Raw genomic sequence first — 20,215 nt, 5'->3', positions numbered from 1 at the left:
CCCAGTCCAAGCCGAAGCCCTCAGCTTAGCGCGCTGACCGCTCCCAGGGTGCCCCTCTGCCTTCTCGCTCCCTGGCCGCCGTGGGAACCCCGTGTCCTCTGGGCTTGCGTGTGCTTCCGGGACTGAATGCAGATGAAAGCGGACAGACACGGAGGGCCCCTCGGACCCCCGAGGCTCCCAAGGGCGTAGTCACAGACCCTCTGTGGCATTTGGCTGCTCTCACAGCTCGTGTGTCCCCGGGGCTCGGCCCCTGCCTGGGGAGTAGACGCCCTGTTCCGCTCCAGCCTCTCCGTTTCTCCTCTGACAGCTCCCCGGGGTGGGTGGGGTGCCCGTGTGTCTGCCTGGGGGCAGGGGCCTGGGTCATCTCCCGTGTCCCCTCTCTTTGGACGCCAGGTAGCTCTTTTCTTTCCTCCTCTCCTCTGCTCTCCTCTCTTGGACCGAACTGGCTGTGAGGCGGCCTGCGGCGTCGTGGCTCCCCAAAAGTGCGAGCGTGCGTGACCGGGGTACGTTTGCCAGCATCCGTGTCCACCCCGAGGAGGAAAGCGGTGGGGTGCATGGGAAGTCGGGCCCGTGCGCTGGATCTGTGTGGGACCAGAGAGGAGACAGCTAGGGCCCGTGTGCCCGCGAGTCAGACGAGCTCGTGGTCAGGCTCTGTGTTTCCGTTTGCGGTGGACGACGACGTGGGCTTGCCAGGATGTCCGTCGACAGCCCGCCGGAGTCCCACACGGGTCCGGAGCCGAGGAGGAAGGCTCTGCGAGCACGAGCGCCAAGGCGCCAAGGCGCCAAGGCGCCAAGGCCGTGGTTCCCGCGCAAGACAGATGGCGGGGGAAGGCATCCTCGGGGTGCCCCCGGCACGGTTCTGGGCTCTGCGAGGGCTGCTGCTTTCTGAGTGAGATCCGCGCCATCTCCCAAAGACGAGCGGAGGCTGGTTGTGTCCACGCTAACGCTTCTCTCCGGAGCTTTGGTCGACCCGAGAGCTGGGGTGAGGGGTGACGGACAAGACGCTGGAGGTTGCCGGGGCCGGGTGTTGGCGGCCCCCTCTTAAGCGGCACCGTGGTGGGTGGTCCCACACCGAGTGAAGGGCGCTCGCTCTCTCGTTGCAGAGGAGGCCGACCGGAAGGAAAGGAAGGGCAAGGGCAAGGGCAAGGACGACGGAGACGCCGGTCACCCGCGGGCGCTGCTGTTCTGGGTGAGTGCGTGCTCTTTGTTCTCTTCCTTGGCCCTTTCCCGGACCGGTTATTCCGTCCTAGCCAAAAGGCCGTCATTCTGGTATCTCAGCAAGCCTCGAGGAGGAAAGGCTCCCAAGGTAGGCCGGTGGCACGGGGACACTGGCGTGCCCTTGCGCACTTTTCGGCCGCACTAGAAAAGGGCGTCGAGCGAGGTCCTGGTTGTGGAAGCGGCAGAAAACGTTGGCGCGGGCCAGCGCGTAGATCGTGTGTGTCTATTGCTTAAGGCGATGGATCGGTCCGTGGAACGTGAGGGCGCTGTCCTCCGGGACCAGAGAGAGTGCAGAGGGATTGGGCTCGGGCCTGGAGCATGAGCTGCACCTACACCTGGCCCTGGGCCCGGGCCCTGGCCGGGGCCTACACCCGGACCTGCGCCTGGGCCTGCACCTGCACCTGCATCTGCATGAGGGCCTGGACTTGGGCCTAGCCGGGGCCTAGCGCCCGGACCCGCGCCTGCTGGGCCCTAGGCCCTGGCAAGCCCACTGCCGGTGATTTGCCCATTCCACTCCCCCCCGAGAAGCAGCAGTCCCAGCTGCACGTGGAGAAAGGTCCTTGGAGACCCTTTGGGGCGAACCCGGCCTGTAAGGCCTTTTGCCTCCTTGGCTTTGAGTGGAGCCCCTCCCGAGCTCTTCCTGCCGTCACCCCCTGATTGCTCTTGGGCCCAGCTCGCTGCTGCGAGACCCGCCCGCCACCAGCCCAGGGAGGACTTGGGAACCCGCTCTTGCTGGAATGCGGGGCAGGTGCGCGAGCTGGGGGTCGGGGGGTGGGGGGGCTTGGGGTGACGTGGGGGGGGGGGGTTGAGCCTCGGGGCAGCCCGCCGTGGATCTCCGTGCTCCCCAAGTCTGTCTCTTGACCAGCCGAGGAACGTGAAAGGGTGGAGTCTCCAAGACGGGTACTTCCCTTCTTCCGTGTGCGAACGTCGCACGCACGTGTGTGTGACCCGAAGCCGCAGGTGTTTTCTCTCTTCCTGTCTTCCTTTCTTCTTCCTCCCGTGTCTTCTTGAAACGATCTTGCCATGAGGAAGGACGCCTCCCGTCCTGGCTCAGCACCACTGAAGGCGTCTCCAGGCGGGCTGGCGGCCGTGCGGCGCCGTGGACTGGGGAGGGCACACGCTGGTGGGCGTTTCTTGGTCAGCGAAGGGCGGACGCAGGGTCCCCGCAGCAAGGGCAGCCAGGGTGGCTTTCCTGCGGCAACTCTGCCTTCAAGAGGAACTTTGTTGGGCAATCCCAAGAGGCCCTCGCGGTCAAATCCGGGGGAAGGCTGGGCATTGAGTCGAGTCCTCGTTCTAGGCTCTAGGTGGCCGCCCCGCCGGCTCGCGTTACCCCCCCCCCCCCGCCCCCACAAAGGAGCCTTCGGCCGGCCGTGACTCGCAACCCCCCAACTCCCTCCCCGCGGGGCATGGCTTTCCTGGACAACCAGCCAGGGACAGGGACGGGGATCCTCTCTCTCTCCCTCTCTGTGCCGCGAGGAAAAGGAGGCGATGGCACCCTCCGGTCTGATTCGTGGCTCCAGTCCCGTCGGATGGCCCGTGGCCGGTGACCAAAAGGAGGTGGTCTGTCGAGAGTCGAGGTTCCCGGAGCCCCGTGCCGCAGGAATCTGCGTGGAAACGTCCGGTCCGTGTGGAAACGTGTCCAGCTGCGTGCCTGAGCGTGCCCGGGGGGCGGTGGGCACAGGAGCATCGCCCCTGACCCGCACACCCATCTCTCCTGGAGCCTGGGTGCGCTCGACCTCCGCTCCACGCTCGGAGGCCCTTTGGGGCTTTCCTTTCTGTCCCTCGGTGAGCTGGAAAGTGTGGCCAGAGCCCGGCCGCGCCACCGTTTCAGAGCTAGAGAAAGAGAGGACCGCGCGCGCGCTCGCGCTCAGAGAACCCGCGGGGCGGGGAGGGAAGAGGACAGCATCCCGGCCCTCTGGTCTCGTCTCATCTCTTTCCTCGGCCTCGTGCCCGGACCGCTGGGCATCGGGAGTGTGTTCCTTCAGCCACTGTGAGCGGCGAGGGCGACTCTGCCCGGTTTCGGCTCTGCTCAGAGCTGACCGGCGCCGAGAGGCCACTTGGTGGCAGCGGCACGTGTCCCCGCCACGCGCCCGGGTGTCCCAGAAGGAAAGCGGAAGGCCTCTCCAGTGGCTGCCAGACGCTCCGAGGGCTGATCCCCCCGAATCCTGGGGAGCCCCCGCACAGCCGGGTGTTTCCCGTGGCCGGCCTTCCCGTGTGGGAGTTGTCGGGAGACGGACCCTGAGCCAGGCGGGAGGCCTCTGGGGCGGCGGCCGGCTGCCCTCCCGAGTGACCCGTGTGGCCGAGCGTCCGCGCCTGAACCCCGGGGGTGGGGGTGGGGGGCCGTGGGAGAGAAGAGCCAGGTCCCCTCTCTTGACTCCCCACCCCCCCGCCTCCGCCACCCACCACACACACACACACCCACCCACCCCCCCACCCACCCCCACCCACCACCACCACCACTACCCGGCCAACACTGTCCCTGACCCAACGGTGCCTGTGGGCCGCGGCCCTTTGGCCTCGCGGTCAAGCTGGCCCCTCGGTGACTTGGGAGAACGTGCCCTGCCGTGGTGTGGGGGGGATGGCCTGGGTCCCGTGCCAACACTCGGCGAGTCTGCCAAGGTCTCGGGCAGACCTGGAGAGCCGAGGATACGCGGCTAGGGACCCGTTGGGGTCCGGCCGCCAGGGCGCTGCGTTGGGGTGTGGTGGCCTTGTGGTCGCGAAGGCAGGCTAAGAGGACCCGACAGAGTCCGGGGCCCTGCAGGATGGAGCGCCAGCCTTCGAGGCGGGCGCCCGCAGCCCCAAAGTGGCCAGGAGGGCCAGCCGCCTTGCCTTAGCCAGGTTGGACACGGCTCGCTGTTTTTTTTCTTCGGCAAAGGGCGGAGGGAGAGGCCCTGGCGGGTGCCGGGTTGGCATTTCTGGTGCAATGCTGCCATCAAGAGGAAAGGCTTTCGCGGTCCCGCGGACCCTGCACGGTCGCCTCCTGGGGAGGACTGAGCCAGGGAGTGAAGTCGGGGACCGGGGCCGGGGGACCCCTAGGGATTCCAAGCCGCGCCAGGCACGGCGGGGAGGGTCTCGGGCCTTGGCACCTGCAGAGAGGGGCAGCGGGACGAGGCACCGGGCCCGGGCGCCTGGCGGGCCAGGCACAGGAAGCCCAGGCTCGGCGCCCTGGTGGCCGCCATGTCTGGGCGGGACTAGCGGAAGGCGCTGCGAGGAGCCCGGGGCCCGTGGGCCTTGGGCAGTGGGCCCCTTCCCCTCGGAGCAAGGTCGGGTTCGGCCTGGGCGGGCCCAGGGCCCCCGAAGGCCCTCTGGGCCACGGGGCAGCCCTGCCGACGACCACGGCGGGCGCTGGAGTCGCGTTGCCACGGGCGGCCTTAGAGGCGGGCCCAGGGCGGTTCTTCTGTGCATGCAGCTCAGAGGTGGCGGCGTGGCAGCCTGGCTACCCGGTGCGGTGCCCAGGGGGCCTGGGGCCCGGGGCCCAGCCAGGGCCCGCAGCCGCAGTTCCGAAGGGGACGGCCCTCCCCGGCACGGGGGAGCCAGGGCGGCAGGGGAAGCTAGTCGGCAGTTGGCCGTTGCCGTGCCCTCCCCGGGGGCGTCCAGGCTTCTGGCACAGGCCTGTCCCGAGGGCTCCGGCACCCATCTCCCTCCCTGAGTGGCGAGGAGGACAGAGGAGGAGCGGAGCGAGCAGAGCCCCAGCCCAGCGGATGCCCAGGCCGGGCCTTTGCCGACCCTGGCCCTCTTGGCCACCTGCCCCAAGAGGCCCTGAGCCTCCCCCGGGCCATGCGAATGAGTGGCCCTGGCGCCCGTTCCCCCCTGGCTGTCTAGGTCTCGACCCCATGCTTGCCTCTCGGCAGCTGGGGCCGGGCCACCGGCTCTGAAGGCTCTGCCTAAAGCTCACCACTGTCTGGTTGAGAGAGGCCGCCCGGCCAACGCAACCCCCACGGGGCTTGGTGCTCAGGCCAGGGAGCAGGTGCCTGATCCTGGGCACCAGGCCGGCCCTTCCTGCTAGACCCTGACTGTCCCCATAGCTCGCTTCTGGAAGAAGAGCCTCCGGGTTGGCTCCTTCGTGCCTCTGGCCAGGCTCCTACTTGCCGCGGGGGTGGGATGTTGGGGCGGGGGTGTGGAGTGTCGGGGACCTGGGAGCAAGTGTCCAGGCTCAACCCGTCCCTGCTGCGCACACAGCCCTTGCTTTCCCCACTCCCGGAAGGGTGCCGAATCCCACTCCCTGCCCCTTTCGAATTTCCCACTTGGGGAGTCGCCGGCAATGTTGCCAGGGGGTCTGCCTCGTGTGGGCCGAGCCTTTCGGGGCCGCCCTTGTTGGCCCAACCTTGGGGCCAGGTCCCGACCTACAAGGTCTGAGCGGTCCCCAGCCCCAGGTGGTCTCGGTGGAGCCCTGTGGCCCGCAGCCCAGGGACCCCGTGCGGGAAGGCCCCGGGGCCTGTCTCTGCACACAGGAGGACCCGTCCAGCGGGGAGGGAGGCCGAGGAACAGGGCGTCCCCGGGCCGCCAGGTTCCCGGGGAGAAGGGCGGAAAACAGGCCTCGGTCCCCTCTGTCCGGAGGAGGATGGCCCTGTCGAGGGACCGACGCCGAGTGGGCATGGAGCCCCTCTGATCCTTGGCACGAGAGGGGCCCGCCGGGATGCCGCGGGGCCTGGCACCCAGACTCTGTTCGGCGGGAGCCAAGGACAACGAACCCCAGCTCTGACTCTGCCCTGCGGCGAGGCGAGGCCCCAGCGTCCCTCTTCCTCGCCCGGCTCCCGTACCCCATCCCGGGGACATTCGCCCTCCTGTCTGCCAGCTGCTGCCCCTGACCGGGTGGCCGCTGCGGCCTTGCCTTTCCCCACGCCCCACCCCCACCCCCCACCCCCCACCCCCCACCGGTTTTCTTGGTGGCCGGGCCTGGGGCCTCCGACGTGGCCTGGGGTCCCGCGTTCCCCGTGTCCCTGGCCCCGCGGGCCCCCCGCGGGCCCACGTCGCTCGCGCCCGCGGAGTGGGCGACGAGCCGCGGGCCAGACGCCCCCCGGGCGCGAGCTTCCGCCCCGCGTGCTGGAACGTGAACATGGCGGCCGCCGAGGCCACGCCCCCCGCGGCCCGGGGAGCCCCCGCGCGGGCCCCGCCCCCCACGGGCCTGGCTTCCTGGGCCGGGGGCTCGTCGGTGGGCGAGCCCGGCCCCAGCGGGATGACACCCGCATCCAGCCCCGGAGTCCTCCGAGCGCCCCGAACCAGCCCGCCCTTCCTCCCATCTCGGGCCTTGCCCACGCGAGCCGCGGCCGGGGCCTTGAGGCCCGTGCTCAAAACGCTCCCGCTTGATGGCACTGTTGCTCCACGGATGCCAGCCACCCTTGGGCGCCCGGCCGCTCCCTCCGCCCTTTGCGCGTCAAAAAACGCCAGCGAAGGCCCCTAAGCCCTCCCAGCCCTCCCAGCCCTCCCAGCCCTCCCAGCCCTCCCAGTGGGGTTGGCCGTCCTGGGGGGATTGCGGGGGGGCGGGGGGGGGGGGGGCGCAGGGGGCGCCTCTCTTTCCTTTCGGGGCTTCTTGTCGGGAGGAGGATGGTACGGAGAAAGACGTCCAGAGGCCTCCATGCCGCTGTGGACCCACCTCCCCATCTCTCTGGGAGCTTTAAGGCCGCCTCTCCTGGCGGCAACGCGGACCCCGCGTCCCCTGCACACTTGCCCGTGGACATCCCTCCACGAGGGTCTTCTCGGGCAGAAGCCTAGAAATCCTAGAATCCCAGAAAACTGGATTCGTGGCCCGAGGCCCGGCACTACCCCTCTCTCTGCTCCTGGCCTCCTTGCTTCTCCCGCTCTCCTCCAGCTGCCTCAGCTGGCCTCGGGGCTCAGGAGCAGGCCCCAGAAGGAGTAGGCCGCTGAGGCAGCAGGTGGAAGCGACAGGGACCCCGGCAGGTGGCAAGACGGGCAGGCGGACTGCCCGTGCTCCCCGCAGAGCATCTCAGGCAGTCACTCTGTGTCCCTGAGCGCCCCAGGGGGTTTCTGGTGGGGAGCTGGGGAGAGGAGTCCGTGGGACAGGTGGACATCCCACAGGCAGCTGACCCCGGTGAGGCCCCCTTTGTGCGGCAGCCCCTTCTGGGAAGCTCTCCGGGAGCCTGTGTGCCTCCTCTACCCTCCCCGCCCACCGCCCCTCGTTCCTTCGTTCGTTCATTGGTTCTTAAACGCGTACACACAGGGAGGGGTGTGTCTGTGCATGGGGAGGGGTGTGTGTGTGTGTGTGTGTGTGTGGGTGGGTGGGTGGGTGTACACGCATACGTGTGTCCGTATGCACGTGCGGGTGTGCACGCGCGCCTGTGTGGGTCCGTAACACGCATGTGTATAATTTCCCTTCCCCTGCCCTTTTCCCCGGAGCCGCCTCGGGGATGCCACTGTGGATGGAAATCCCTCCCAGTCCAAGCCGAAGCCCTCAGCTTAGCGCGCTGACCGCTCCCAGGGTGCCCCTCTGCCTTCTCGCTCCCTGGCCGCCGTGGGAACCCCGTGTCCTCTGGGCTTGCGTGTGCTTCCGGGACTGAATGCAGATGAAAGCGGACAGACACGGAGGGCCCCTCGGACCCCCGAGGCTCCCAAGGGCGTAGTCACAGACCCTCTGTGGCATTTGGCTGCTCTCACAGCTCGTGTGTCCCCGGGGCTCGGCCCCTGCCTGGGGAGTAGACGCCCTGTTCCGCTCCAGCCTCTCCGTTTCTCCTCTGACAGCTCCCCGGGGTGGGTGGGGTGCCCGTGTGTCTGCCTGGGGGCAGGGGCCTGGGTCATCTCCCGTGTCCCCTCTCTTTGGACGCCAGGTAGCTCTTTTCTTTCCTCCTCTCCTCTGCTCTCCTCTCTTGGACCGAACTGGCTGTGAGGCGGCCTGCGGCGTCGTGGCTCCCCAAAAGTGCGAGCGTGCGTGACCGGGGTACGTTTGCCAGCATCCGTGTCCACCCCGAGGAGGAAAGCGGTGGGGTGCATGGGAAGTCGGGCCCGTGCGCTGGATCTGTGTGGGACCAGAGAGGAGACAGCTAGGGCCCGTGTGCCCGCGAGTCAGACGAGCTCGTGGTCAGGCTCTGTGTTTCCGTTTGCGGTGGACGACGACGTGGGCTTGCCAGGATGTCCGTCGACAGCCCGCCGGAGTCCCACACGGGTCCGGAGCCGAGGAGGAAGGCTCTGCGAGCACGAGCGCCAAGGCGCCAAGGCGCCAAGGCCGTGGTTCCCGCGCAAGACAGATGGCGGGGGAAGGCATCCTCGGGGTGCCCCCGGCACGGTTCTGGGCTCTGCGAGGGCTGCTGCTTTCTGAGTGAGATCCGCGCCATCTCCCAAAGACGAGCGGAGGCTGGTTGTGTCCACGCTAACGCTTCTCTCCGGAGCTTTGGTCGACCCGAGAGCTGGGGTGAGGGGTGACGGACAAGACGCTGGAGGTTGCCGGGGCCGGGTGTTGGCGGCCCCCTCTTAAGCGGCACCGTGGTGGGTGGTCCCACACCGAGTGAAGGGCGCTCGCTCTCTCGTTGCAGAGGAGGCCGACCGGAAGGAAAGGAAGGGCAAGGGCAAGGGCAAGGACGACGGAGACGCCGGTCACCCGCGGGCGCTGCTGTTCTGGGTGAGTGCGTGCTCTTTGTTCTCTTCCTTGGCCCTTTCCCGGACCGGTTATTCCGTCCTAGCCAAAAGGCCGTCATTCTGGTATCTCAGCAAGCCTCGAGGAGGAAAGGCTCCCAAGGTAGGCCGGTGGCACGGGGACACTGGCGTGCCCTTGCGCACTTTTCGGCCGCACTAGAAAAGGGCGTCGAGCGAGGTCCTGGTTGTGGAAGCGGCAGAAAACGTTGGCGCGGGCCAGCGCGTAGATCGTGTGTGTCTATTGCTTAAGGCGATGGATCGGTCCGTGGAACGTGAGGGCGCTGTCCTCCGGGACCAGAGAGAGTGCAGAGGGATTGGGCTCGGGCCTGGAGCATGAGCTGCACCTACACCTGGCCCTGGGCCCGGGCCCTGGCCGGGGCCTACACCCGGACCTGCGCCTGGGCCTGCACCTGCACCTGCATCTGCATGAGGGCCTGGACTTGGGCCTAGCCGGGGCCTAGCGCCCGGACCCGCGCCTGCTGGGCCCTAGGCCCTGGCAAGCCCACTGCCGGTGATTTGCCCATTCCACTCCCCCCCGAGAAGCAGCAGTCCCAGCTGCACGTGGAGAAAGGTCCTTGGAGACCCTTTGGGGCGAACCCGGCCTGTAAGGCCTTTTGCCTCCTTGGCTTTGAGTGGAGCCCCTCCCGAGCTCTTCCTGCCGTCACCCCCTGATTGCTCTTGGGCCCAGCTCGCTGCTGCGAGACCCGCCCGCCACCAGCCCAGGGAGGACTTGGGAACCCGCTCTTGCTGGAATGCGGGGCAGGTGCGCGAGCTGGGGGTCGGGGGGTGGGGGGGCTTGGGGTGACGTGGGGGGGGGGGTTGAGCCTCGGGGCAGCCCGCCGTGGATCTCCGTGCTCCCCAAGTCTGTCTCTTGACCAGCCGAGGAACGTGAAAGGGTGGAGTCTCCAAGACGGGTACTTCCCTTCTTCCGTGTGCGAACGTCGCACGCACGTGTGTGTGACCCGAAGCCGCAGGTGTTTTCTCTCTTCCTGTCTTCCTTTCTTCTTCCTCCCGTGTCTTCTTGAAACGATCTTGCCATGAGGAAGGACGCCTCCCGTCCTGGCTCAGCACCACTGAAGGCGTCTCCAGGCGGGCTGGCGGCCGTGCGGCGCCGTGGACTGGGGAGGGCACACGCTGGTGGGCGTTTCTTGGTCAGCGAAGGGCGGACGCAGGGTCCCCGCAGCAAGGGCAGCCAGGGTGGCTTTCCTGCGGCAACTCTGCCTTCAAGAGGAACTTTGTTGGGCAATCCCAAGAGGCCCTCGCGGTCAAATCCGGGGGAAGGCTGGGCATTGAGTCGAGTCCTCGTTCTAGGCTCTAGGTGGCCGCCCCGCCGGCTCGCGTTACCCCCCCCCCCCGCCCCCACAAAGGAGCCTTCGGCCGGCCGTGACTCGCAACCCCCCAACTCCCTCCCCGCGGGGCATGGCTTTCCTGGACAACCAGCCAGGGACAGGGACGGGGATCCTCTCTCTCTCCCTCTCTGTGCCGCGAGGAAAAGGAGGCGATGGCACCCTCCGGTCTGATTCGTGGCTCCAGTCCCGTCGGATGGCCCGTGGCCGGTGACCAAAAGGAGGTGGTCTGTCGAGAGTCGAGGTTCCCGGAGCCCCGTGCCGCAGGAATCTGCGTGGAAACGTCCGGTCCGTGTGGAAACGTGTCCAGCTGCGTGCCTGAGCGTGCCCGGGGGGCGGTGGGCACAGGAGCATCGCCCCTGACCCGCACACCCATCTCTCCTGGAGCCTGGGTGCGCTCGACCTCCGCTCCACGCTCGGAGGCCCTTTGGGGCTTTCCTTTCTGTCCCTCGGTGAGCTGGAAAGTGTGGCCAGAGCCCGGCCGCGCCACCGTTTCAGAGCTAGAGAAAGAGAGGACCGCGCGCGCGCTCGCGCTCAGAGAACCCGCGGGGCGGGGAGGGAAGAGGACAGCATCCCGGCCCTCTGGTCTCGTCTCATCTCTTTCCTCGGCCTCGTGCCCGGACCGCTGGGCATCGGGAGTGTGTTCCTTCAGCCACTGTGAGCGGCGAGGGCGACTCTGCCCGGTTTCGGCTCTGCTCAGAGCTGACCGGCGCCGAGAGGCCACTTGGTGGCAGCGGCACGTGTCCCCGCCACGCGCCCGGGTGTCCCAGAAGGAAAGCGGAAGGCCTCTCCAGTGGCTGCCAGACGCTCCGAGGGCTGATCCCCCCGAATCCTGGGGAGCCCCCGCACAGCCGGGTGTTTCCCGTGGCCGGCCTTCCCGTGTGGGAGTTGTCGGGAGACGGACCCTGAGCCAGGCGGGAGGCCTCTGGGGCGGCGGCCGGCTGCCCTCCCGAGTGACCCGTGTGGCCGAGCGTCCGCGCCTGAACCCCGGGGGTGGGGGTGGGGGGCCGTGGGAGAGAAGAGCCAGGTCCCCTCTCTTGACTCCCCACCCCCCCGCCTCCGCCACCCACCACACACACACACACCCACCCACCCCCCCACCCACCCCCACCCACCACCACCACCACTACCCGGCCAACACTGTCCCTGACCCAACGGTGCCTGTGGGCCGCGGCCCTTTGGCCTCGCGGTCAAGCTGGCCCCTCGGTGACTTGGGAGAACGTGCCCTGCCGTGGTGTGGGGGGGATGGCCTGGGTCCCGTGCCAACACTCGGCGAGTCTGCCAAGGTCTCGGGCAGACCTGGAGAGCCGAGGATACGCGGCTAGGGACCCGTTGGGGTCCGGCCGCCAGGGCGCTGCGTTGGGGTGTGGTGGCCTTGTGGTCGCGAAGGCAGGCTAAGAGGACCCGACAGAGTCCGGGGCCCTGCAGGATGGAGCGCCAGCCTTCGAGGCGGGCGCCCGCAGCCCCAAAGTGGCCAGGAGGGCCAGCCGCCTTGCCTTAGCCAGGTTGGACACGGCTCGCTGTTTTTTTTCTTCGGCAAAGGGCGGAGGGAGAGGCCCTGGCGGGTGCCGGGTTGGCATTTCTGGTGCAATGCTGCCATCAAGAGGAAAGGCTTTCGCGGTCCCGCGGACCCTGCACGGTCGCCTCCTGGGGAGGACTGAGCCAGGGAGTGAAGTCGGGGACCGGGGCCGGGGGACCCCTAGGGATTCCAAGCCGCGCCAGGCACGGCGGGGAGGGTCTCGGGCCCTGGCACCTGCAGAGAGGGGCAGCGGGACGAGGCACCGGGCCCGGGCGCCTGGCGGGCCAGGCACAGGAAGCCCAGGCTCGGCGCCCTGGTGGCCGCCATGTCTGGGCGGGACTAGCGGAAGGCGCTGCGAGGAGCCCGGGGCCCGTGGGCCTTGGGCAGTGGGCCCCTTCCCCTCGGAGCAAGGTCGGGTTCGGCCTGGGCGGGCCCAGGGCCCCCGAAGGCCCTCTGGGCCACGGGGCAGCCCTGCCGACGACCACGGCGGGCGCTGGAGTCGCGTTGCCACGGGCGGCCTTAGAGGCGGGCCCAGGGCGGTTCTTCTGTGCATGCAGCTCAGAGGTGGCGGCGTGGCAGCCTGGCTACCCGGTGCGGTGCCCAGGGGGCCTGGGGCCCGGGGCCCAGCCAGGGCCCGCAGCCGCAGTTCCGAAGGGGACGGCCCTCCCCGGCACGGGGGAGCCAGGGCGGCAGGGGAAGCTAGTCGGCAGTTGGCCGTTGCCGTGCCCTCCCCGGGGGCGTCCAGGCTTCTGGCACAGGCCTGTCCCGAGGGCTCCGGCACCCATCTCCCTCCCTGAGTGGCGAGGAGGACAGAGGAGGAGCGGAGCGAGCAGAGCCCCAGCCCAGCGGATGCCCAGGCCGGGCCTTTGCCGACCCTGGCCCTCTTGGCCACCTGCCCCAAGAGGCCCTGAGCCTCCCCCGGGCCATGCGAATGAGTGGCCCTGGCGCCCGTTCCCCCCTGGCTGTCTAGGTCTCGACCCCATGCTTGCCTCTCGGCAGCTGGGGCCGGGCCACCGGCTCTGAAGGCTCTGCCTAAAGCTCACCACTGTCTGGTTGAGAGAGGCCGCCCGGCCAACGCAACCCCCACGGGGCTTGGTGCTCAGGCCAGGGAGCAGGTGCCTGATCCTGGGCACCAGGCCGGCCCTTCCTGCTAGACCCTGACTGTCCCCATAGCTCGCTTCTGGAAGAAGAGCCTCCGGGTTGGCTCCTTCGTGCCTCTGGCCAGGCTCCTACTTGCCGCGGGGGTGGGATGTTGGGGCGGGGGTGTGGAGTGTCGGGGACCTGGGAGCAAGTGTCCAGGCTCAACCCGTCCCTGCTGCGCACACAGCCCTTGCTTTCCCCACTCCCGGAAGGGTGCCGAATCCCACTCCCTGCCCCTTTCGAATTTCCCACTTGGGGAGTCGCCGGCAATGTTGCCAGGGGGTCTGCCTCGTGTGGGCCGAGCCTTTCGGGGCCGCCCTTGTTGGCCCAACCTTGGGGCCAGGTCCCGACCTACAAGGTCTGAGCGGTCCCCAGCCCCAGGTGGTCTCGGTGGAGCCCTGTGGCCCGCAGCCCAGGGACCCCGTGCGGGAAGGCCCCGGGGCCTGTCTCTGCACACAGGAGGACCCGTCCAGCGGGGAGGGAGGCCGAGGAACAGGGCGTCCCCGGGCCGCCAGGTTCCCGGGGAGAAGGGCGGAAAACAGGCCTCGGTCCCCTCTGTCCGGAGGAGGATGGCCCTGTCGAGGGACCGACGCCGAGTGGGCATGGAGCCCCTCTGATCCTTGGCACGAGAGGGGCCCGCCGGGATGCCGCGGGGCCTGGCACCCAGACTCTGTTCGGCGGGAGCCAAGGACAACGAACCCCAGCTCTGACTCTGCCCTGCGGCGAGGCGAGGCCCCAGCGTCCCTCTTCCTCGCCCGGCTCCCGTACCCCATCCCGGGGACATTCGCCCTCCTGTCTGCCAGCTGCTGCCCCTGACCGGGTGGCCGCTGCGGCCTTGCCTTTCCCCACGCCCCACCCCCACCCCCCACCCCCCACCCCCCACCGGTTTTCTTGGTGGCCGGGCCTGGGGCCTCCGACGTGGCCTGGGGTCCCGCGTTCCCCGTGTCCCTGGCCCCGCGGGCCCCCCGCGGGCCCACGTCGCTCGCGCCCGCGGAGTGGGCGACGAGCCGCGGGCCAGACGCCCCCCGGGCGCGAGCTTCCGCCCCGCGTGCTGGAACGTGAACATGGCGGCCGCCGAGGCCACGCCCCCCGCGGCCCGGGGAGCCCCCGCGCGGGCCCCGCCCCCCACGGGCCTGGCTTCCTGGGCCGGGGGCTCGTCGGTGGGCGAGCCCGGCCCCAGCGGGATGACACCCGCATCCAGCCCCGGAGTCCTCCGAGCGCCCCGAACCAGCCCGCCCTTCCTCCCATCTCGGGCCTTGCCCACGCGAGCCGCGGCCGGGGCCTTGAGGCCCGTGCTCAAAACGCTCCCGCTTGATGGCACTGTTGCTCCACGGATGCCAGCCACCCTTGGGCGCCCGGCCGCTCCCTCCGCCCTTTGCGCGTCAAAAAACGCCAGCGAAGGCCCCTAAGCCCTCCCAGCCCTCCCAGCCCTCCCAGCCCTCCCAGCCCTCCCAGTGGGGTTGGCCGTCCTGGGGGGATTGCGGGGGGGCGGGGGGGGGGGGCGCAGGGGGCGCCTCTCTTTCCTTTCGGGGCTTCTTGTCGGGAGGAGGATGGTACGGAGAAAGACGTCCAGAGGCCTCCATGCCGCTGTGGACCCACCTCCCCATCTCTCTGGGAGCTTTAAGGCCGCCTCTCCTGGCGGCAACGCGGACCCCGCGTCCCCTGCACACTTGCCCGTGGACATCCCTCCACGAGGGTCTTCTCGGGCAGAAGCCTAGAAATCCTAGAATCCCAGAAAACTGGATTCGTGGCCCGAGGCCCGGCACTACCCCTCTCTCTGCTCCTGGCCTCCTTGCTTCTCCCGCTCTCCTCCAGCTGCCTCAGCTGGCCTCGGGGCTCAGGAGCAGGCCCCAGAAGGAGTAGGCCGCTGAGGCAGCAGGTGGAAGCGACAGGGACCCCGGCAGGTGGCAAGACGGGCAGGCGGACTGCCCGTGCTCCCCGCAGAGCATCTCAGGCAGTCACTCTGTGTCCCTGAGCGCCCCAGGGGGTTTCTGGTGGGGAGCTGGGGAGAGGAGTCCGTGGGACAGGTGGACATCCCACAGGCAGCTGACCCCGGTGAGGCCCCCTTTGTGCGGCAGCCCCTTCTGGGAAGCTCTCCGGGAGCCTGTGTGCCTCCTCTACCCTCCCCGCCCACCGCCCCTCGTTCCTTCGTTCGTTCATTGGTTCTTAAACGCGTACACACAGGGAGGGGTGTGTCTGTGCATGGGGAGGGGTGTGTGTGTGTGTGTGTGTGTGTGGGTGGGTGGGTGGGTGTACACGCATACGTGTGTCCGTATGCACGTGCGGGTGTGCACGCGCGCCTGTGTGGGTCCGTAACACGCATGTGTATAATTTCCCTTCCCCTGCCCTTTTCCCCGGAGCCGCCTCGGGGATGCCACTGTGGATGGAAATCCCTCCCAGTCCAAGCCGAAGCCCTCAGCTTAGCGCGCTGACCGCTCCCAGGGTGCCCCTCTGCCTTCTCGCTCCCTGGCCGCCGTGGGAACCCCGTGTCCTCTGGGCTTGCGTGTGCTTCCGGGACTGAATGCAGATGAAAGCGGACAGACACGGAGGGCCCCTCGGACCCCCGAGGCTCCCAAGGGCGTAGTCACAGACCCTCTGTGGCATTTGGCTGCTCTCACAGCTCGTGTGTCCCCGGGGCTCGGCCCCTGCCTGGGGAGTAGACGCCCTGTTCCGCTCCAGCCTCTCCGTTTCTCCTCTGACAGCTCCCCGGGGTGGGTGGGGTGCCCGTGTGTCTGCCTGGGGGCAGGGGCCTGGGTCATCTCCCGTGTCCCCTCTCTTTGGACGCCAGGTAGCTCTTTTCTTTCCTCCTCTCCTCTGCTCTCCTCTCTTGGACCGAACTGGCTGTGAGGCGGCCTGCGGCGTCGTGGCTCCCCAAAAGTGCGAGCGTGCGTGACCGGGGTACGTTTGCCAGCATCCGTGTCCACCCCGAGGAGGAAAGCGGTGGGGTGCATGGGAAGTCGGGCCCGTGCGCTGGATCTGTGTGGGACCAGAGAGGAGACAGCTAGGGCCCGTGTGCCCGCGAGTCAGACGAGCTCGTGGTCAGGCTCTGTGTTTCCGTTTGCGGTGGACGACGACGTGGGCTTGCCAGGATGTCCGTCGACAGCCCGCCGGAGTCCCACACGGGTCCGGAGCCGAGGAGGAAGGCTCTGCGAGCACGAGCGCCAAGGCGCCAAGGCGCCAAGGCGCCAAGGCCGTGGTTCCCGCGCAAGACAGATGGCGGGGGAAGGCATCCTCGGGGTGCCCCCGGCACGGTTCTGGGCTCTGCGAGGGCTGCTGCTTTCTGAGTGAGATCCGCGCCATCTCCCAAAGACGAGCGGAGGCTGGTTGTGTCCACGCTAACGCTTCTCTCCGGAGCTTTGGTCGACCCGAGAGCTGGGGTGAGGGGTGACGGACAAGACGCTGGAGGTTGCCGGGGCCGGGTGTTGGCGGCCCCCTCTTAAGCGGCACCGTGGTGGGTGGTCCCACACCGAGTGAAGGGCGCTCGCTCTCTCGTTGCAGAGGAGGCCGACCGGAAGGAAAGGAAGGGCAAGGGCAAGGGCAAGGACGACGGAGACGCCGGTCACCCGCGGGCGCTGCTGTTCTGGGTGAGTGCGTGCTCTTTGTTCTCTTCCTTGGCCCTTTCCCGGACCGGTTATTCCGTCCTAGCCAAAAGGCCGTCATTCTGGTATCTCAGCAAGCCTCGAGGAGGAAAGGCTCCCAAGGTAGGCCGGTGGCACGGGGACACTGGCGTGCCCTTGCGCACTTTTCGGCCGCACTAGAAAAGGGCGTCGAGCGAGGTCCTGGTTGTGGAAGCGGCAGAAAACGTTGGCGCGGGCCAGCGCGTAGATCGTGTGTGTCTATTGCTTAAGGCGATGGATCGGTCCGTGGAACGTGAGGGCGCTGTCCTCCGGGACCAGAGAGAGTGCAGAGGGATTGGGCTCGGGCCTGGAGCATGAGCTGCACCTACACCTGGCCCTGGGCCCGGGCCCGGGCCCGGACCCGGGCCCTGGCCGGGGCCTACACCCGGACCTGCGCCTGGGCCTGCACCTGCACCTGCATCTGCATGAGGGCCTGGACTTGGGCCTAGCGCCCGGACCCGCGCCTGCTGGGCCCTAGGCCCTGGCAAGCCCACTGCCGGTGATTTGCCCATTCCACTCCCCCCCGAGAAGCAGCAGTCCCAGCTGCACGTGGAGAAAGGTCCTTGGAGACCCTTTGGGGCGAACCCGGCCTGTAAGGCCTTTTGCCTCCTTGGCTTTGAGTGGAGCCCCTCCCGAGCTCTTCCTGCCGTCACCCCCTGATTGCTCTTGGGCCCAGCTCGCTGCTGCGAGACCCGCCCGCCACCAGCCCAGGGAGGACTTGGGAACCCGCTCTTGCTGGAATGCGGGGCAGGTGCGCGAGCTGGGGGTCGGGGGGTGGGGGGGCTTGGGGTGACGTGGGGGGGGGGTTGAGCCTCGGGGCAGCCCGCCGTGGATCTCCGTGCTCCCCAAGTCTGTCTCTTGACCAGCCGAGGAACGTGAAAGGGTGGAGTCTCCAAGACGGGTACTTCCCTTCTTCCGTGTGCGAACGTCGCACGCACGTGTGTGTGACCCGAAGCCGCAGGTGTTTTCTCTCTTCCTGTCTTCCTTTCTTCTTCCTCCCGTGTCTTCTTGAAACGATCTTGCCATGAGGAAGGACGCCTCCCGTCCTGGCTCAGCACCACTGAAGGCGTCTCCAGGCGGGCTGGCGGCCGTGCGGCGCCGTGGACTGGGGAGGGCACACGCTGGTGGGCGTTTCTTGGTCAGCGAAGGGCGGACGCAGGGTCCCCGCAGCAAAGGCAGCCAGGGTGGCTTTCCTGCGGCAACTCTGCCTTCAAGAGGAACTTTGTTGGGCAATCCCAAGAGGCCCTCGCGGTCAAATCCGGGGGAAGGCTGGGCATTGAGTCGAGTCCTCGTTCTAGGCTCTAGGTGGCCGCCCCGCCGGCTCGCGTTACCCCCCCCCCCCCCGCCCCCACAAAGGAGCCTTCGGCCGGCCGTGACTCGCAACCCCCCAACTCCCTCCCCGCGGGGCATGGCTTTCCTGGACAACCAGCCAGGGACAGGGACGGGGATCCTCTCTCTCTCCCTCTCTGTGCCGCGAGGAAAAGGAGGCGATGGCACCCTCCGGTCTGATTCGTGGCTCCAGTCCCGTCGGATGGCCCGTGGCCGGTGACCAAAAGGAGGTGGTCTGTCGAGAGTCGAGGTTCCCGGAGCCCCGTGCCGCAGGAATCTGCGTGGAAACGTCCGGTCCGTGTGGAAACGTGTCCAGCTGCGTGCCTGAGCGTGCCCGGGGGGCGGTGGGCACAGGAGCATCGCCCCTGACCCGCACACCCATCTCTCCTGGAGCCTGGGTGCGCTCGACCTCCGCTCCACGCTCGGAGGCCCTTTGGGGCTTTCCTTTCTGTCCCTCGGTGAGCTGGAAAGTGTGGCCAGAGCCCGGCCGCGCCACCGTTTCAGAGCTAGAGAAAGAGAGGACCGCGCGCGCGCTCGCGCTCAGAGAACCCGCGGGGCGGGGAGGGAAGAGGACAGCATCCCGGCCCTCTGGTCTCGTCTCATCTCTTTCCTCGGCCTCGTGCCCGGACCGCTGGGCATCGGGAGTGTGTTCCTTCAGCCACTGTGAGCGGCGAGGGCGACTCTGCCCGGTTTCGGCTCTGCTCAGAGCTGACCGGCGCCGAGAGGCCACTTGGTGGCAGCGGCACGTGTCCCCGCCACGCGCCCGGGTGTCCCAGAAGGAAAGCGGAAGGCCTCTCCAGTGGCTGCCAGACGCTCCGAGGGCTGATCCCCCCGAATCCTGGGGAGCCCCCGCACAGCCGGGTGTTTCCCGTGGCCGGCCTTCCCGTGTGGGAGTTGTCGGGAGACGGACCCTGAGCCAGGCGGGAGGCCTCTGGGGCGGCGGCCGGCTGCCCTCCCGAGTGACCCGTGTGGCCGAGCGTCCGCGCCTGAACCCCGGGGGTGGGGGTGGGGGGCCGTGGGAGAGAAGAGCCAGGTCCCCTCTCTTGACTCCCCACCCCCCCGCCTCCGCCACCCACCACACACACACACACCCACCCACCCCCCCACCCACCCCCACCCACCACCACCACCACCACTACCCGGCCAACACTGTCCCTGACCCAACGGTGCCTGTGGGCCGCGGCCCTTTGGCCTCGCGGTCAAGCTGGCCCCTCGGTGACTTGGGAGAACGTGCCCTGCCGTGGTGTGGGGGGGATGGCCTGGGTCCCGTGCCAACACTCGGCGAGTCTGCCAAGGTCTCGGGCAGACCTGGAGAGCCGAGGATACGCGGCTAGGGACCCGTTGGGGTCCGGCCGCCAGGGCGCTGCGTTGGGGTGTGGTGGCCTTGTGGTCGCGAAGGCAGGCTAAGAGGACCCGACAGAGTCCGGGGCCCTGCAGGATGGAGCGCCAGCCTTCGAGGCGGGCGCCCGCAGCCCCAAAGTGGCCAGGAGGGCCAGCCGCCTTGCCTTAGCCAGGTTGGACACGGCTCGCTGTTTTTTTTCTTCGGCAAAGGGCGGAGGGAGAGGCCCTGGCGGGTGCCGGGTTGGCATTTCTGGTGCAATGCTGCCATCAAGAGGAAAGGCTTTCGCGGTCCCGCGGACCCTGCACGGTCGCCTCCTGGGGAGGACTGAGCCAGGGAGTGAAGTCGGGGACCGGGGCCGGGGGACCCCTAGGGATTCCAAGCCGCGCCAGGCACGGCGGGGAGGGTCTCGGGCCCTGGCACCTGCAGAGAGGGGCAGCGGGACGAGGCACCGGGCCCGGGCGCCTGGCGGGCCAGGCACAGGAAGCCCAGGCTCGGCGCCCTGGTGGCCGCCATGTCTGGGCGGGACTAGCGGAAGGCGCTGCGAGGAGCCCGGGGCCCGTGGGCCTTGGGCAGTGGGCCCCTTCCCCTCGGAGCAAGATCGGGTTCGGCCTGGGCGGGCCCAGGGCCCCCGAAGGCCCTCTGGGCCACGGGGCAGCCCTGCCGACGACCACGGCGGGCGCTGGAGTCGCGTTGCCACGGGCGGCCTTAGAGGCGGGCCCAGGGCGGTTCTTCTGTGCATGCAGCTCAGAGGTGGCGGCGTGGCAGCCTGGCTACCCGGTGCGGTGCCCAGGGGGCCTGGGGCCCGGGGCCCAGCCAGGGCCCGCAGCCGCAGTTCCGAAGGGGACGGCCCTCCCCGGCACGGGGGAGCCAGGGCGGCAGGGGAAGCTAGTCGGCAGTTGGCCGTTGCCGTGCCCTCCCCGGGGGCGTCCAGGCTTCTGGCACAGGCCTGTCCCGAGGGCTCCGGCACCCATCTCCCTCCCTGAGTGGCGAGGAGGACAGAGGAGGAGCGGAGCGAGCAGAGCCCCAGCCCAGCGGATGCCCAGGCCGGGCCTTTGCCGACCCTGGCCCTCTTGGCCACCTGCCCCAAGAGGCCCTGAGCCTCCCCCGGGCCATGCGAATG

The 20,215-nt window shown here is 69.0% G+C and overlaps 1 protein-coding gene across 1 annotated transcript in view; it reads left to right on the top strand.

The window, feature by feature from the left end:
* Positions 1-20,215, top strand: part of LOC138921791 (serine/arginine repetitive matrix protein 3-like) — a 111,229-nt gene that overhangs the window by 62,767 nt on the left and 28,247 nt on the right. Inside the window, exons 9-11 of the mRNA XM_070257148.1 lie at positions 1,104-1,189; positions 8,703-8,788; positions 16,306-16,391. Of these exons, the coding sequence (XP_070113249.1) occupies positions 1,104-1,189; positions 8,703-8,788; positions 16,306-16,391 (258 nt within the window). The remainder of the gene's footprint in view (positions 1-1,103; positions 1,190-8,702; positions 8,789-16,305; positions 16,392-20,215) is intronic.

The sequence above is a fragment of the Equus caballus genome, chromosome X (assembly GCF_041296265.1).
Source record: "Equus caballus isolate H_3958 breed thoroughbred chromosome X, TB-T2T, whole genome shotgun sequence".
Lineage (NCBI taxonomy): Eukaryota > Metazoa > Chordata > Mammalia > Perissodactyla > Equidae > Equus > Equus caballus.
This window is presented reverse-complemented; position numbering and strand designations above follow the sequence as displayed.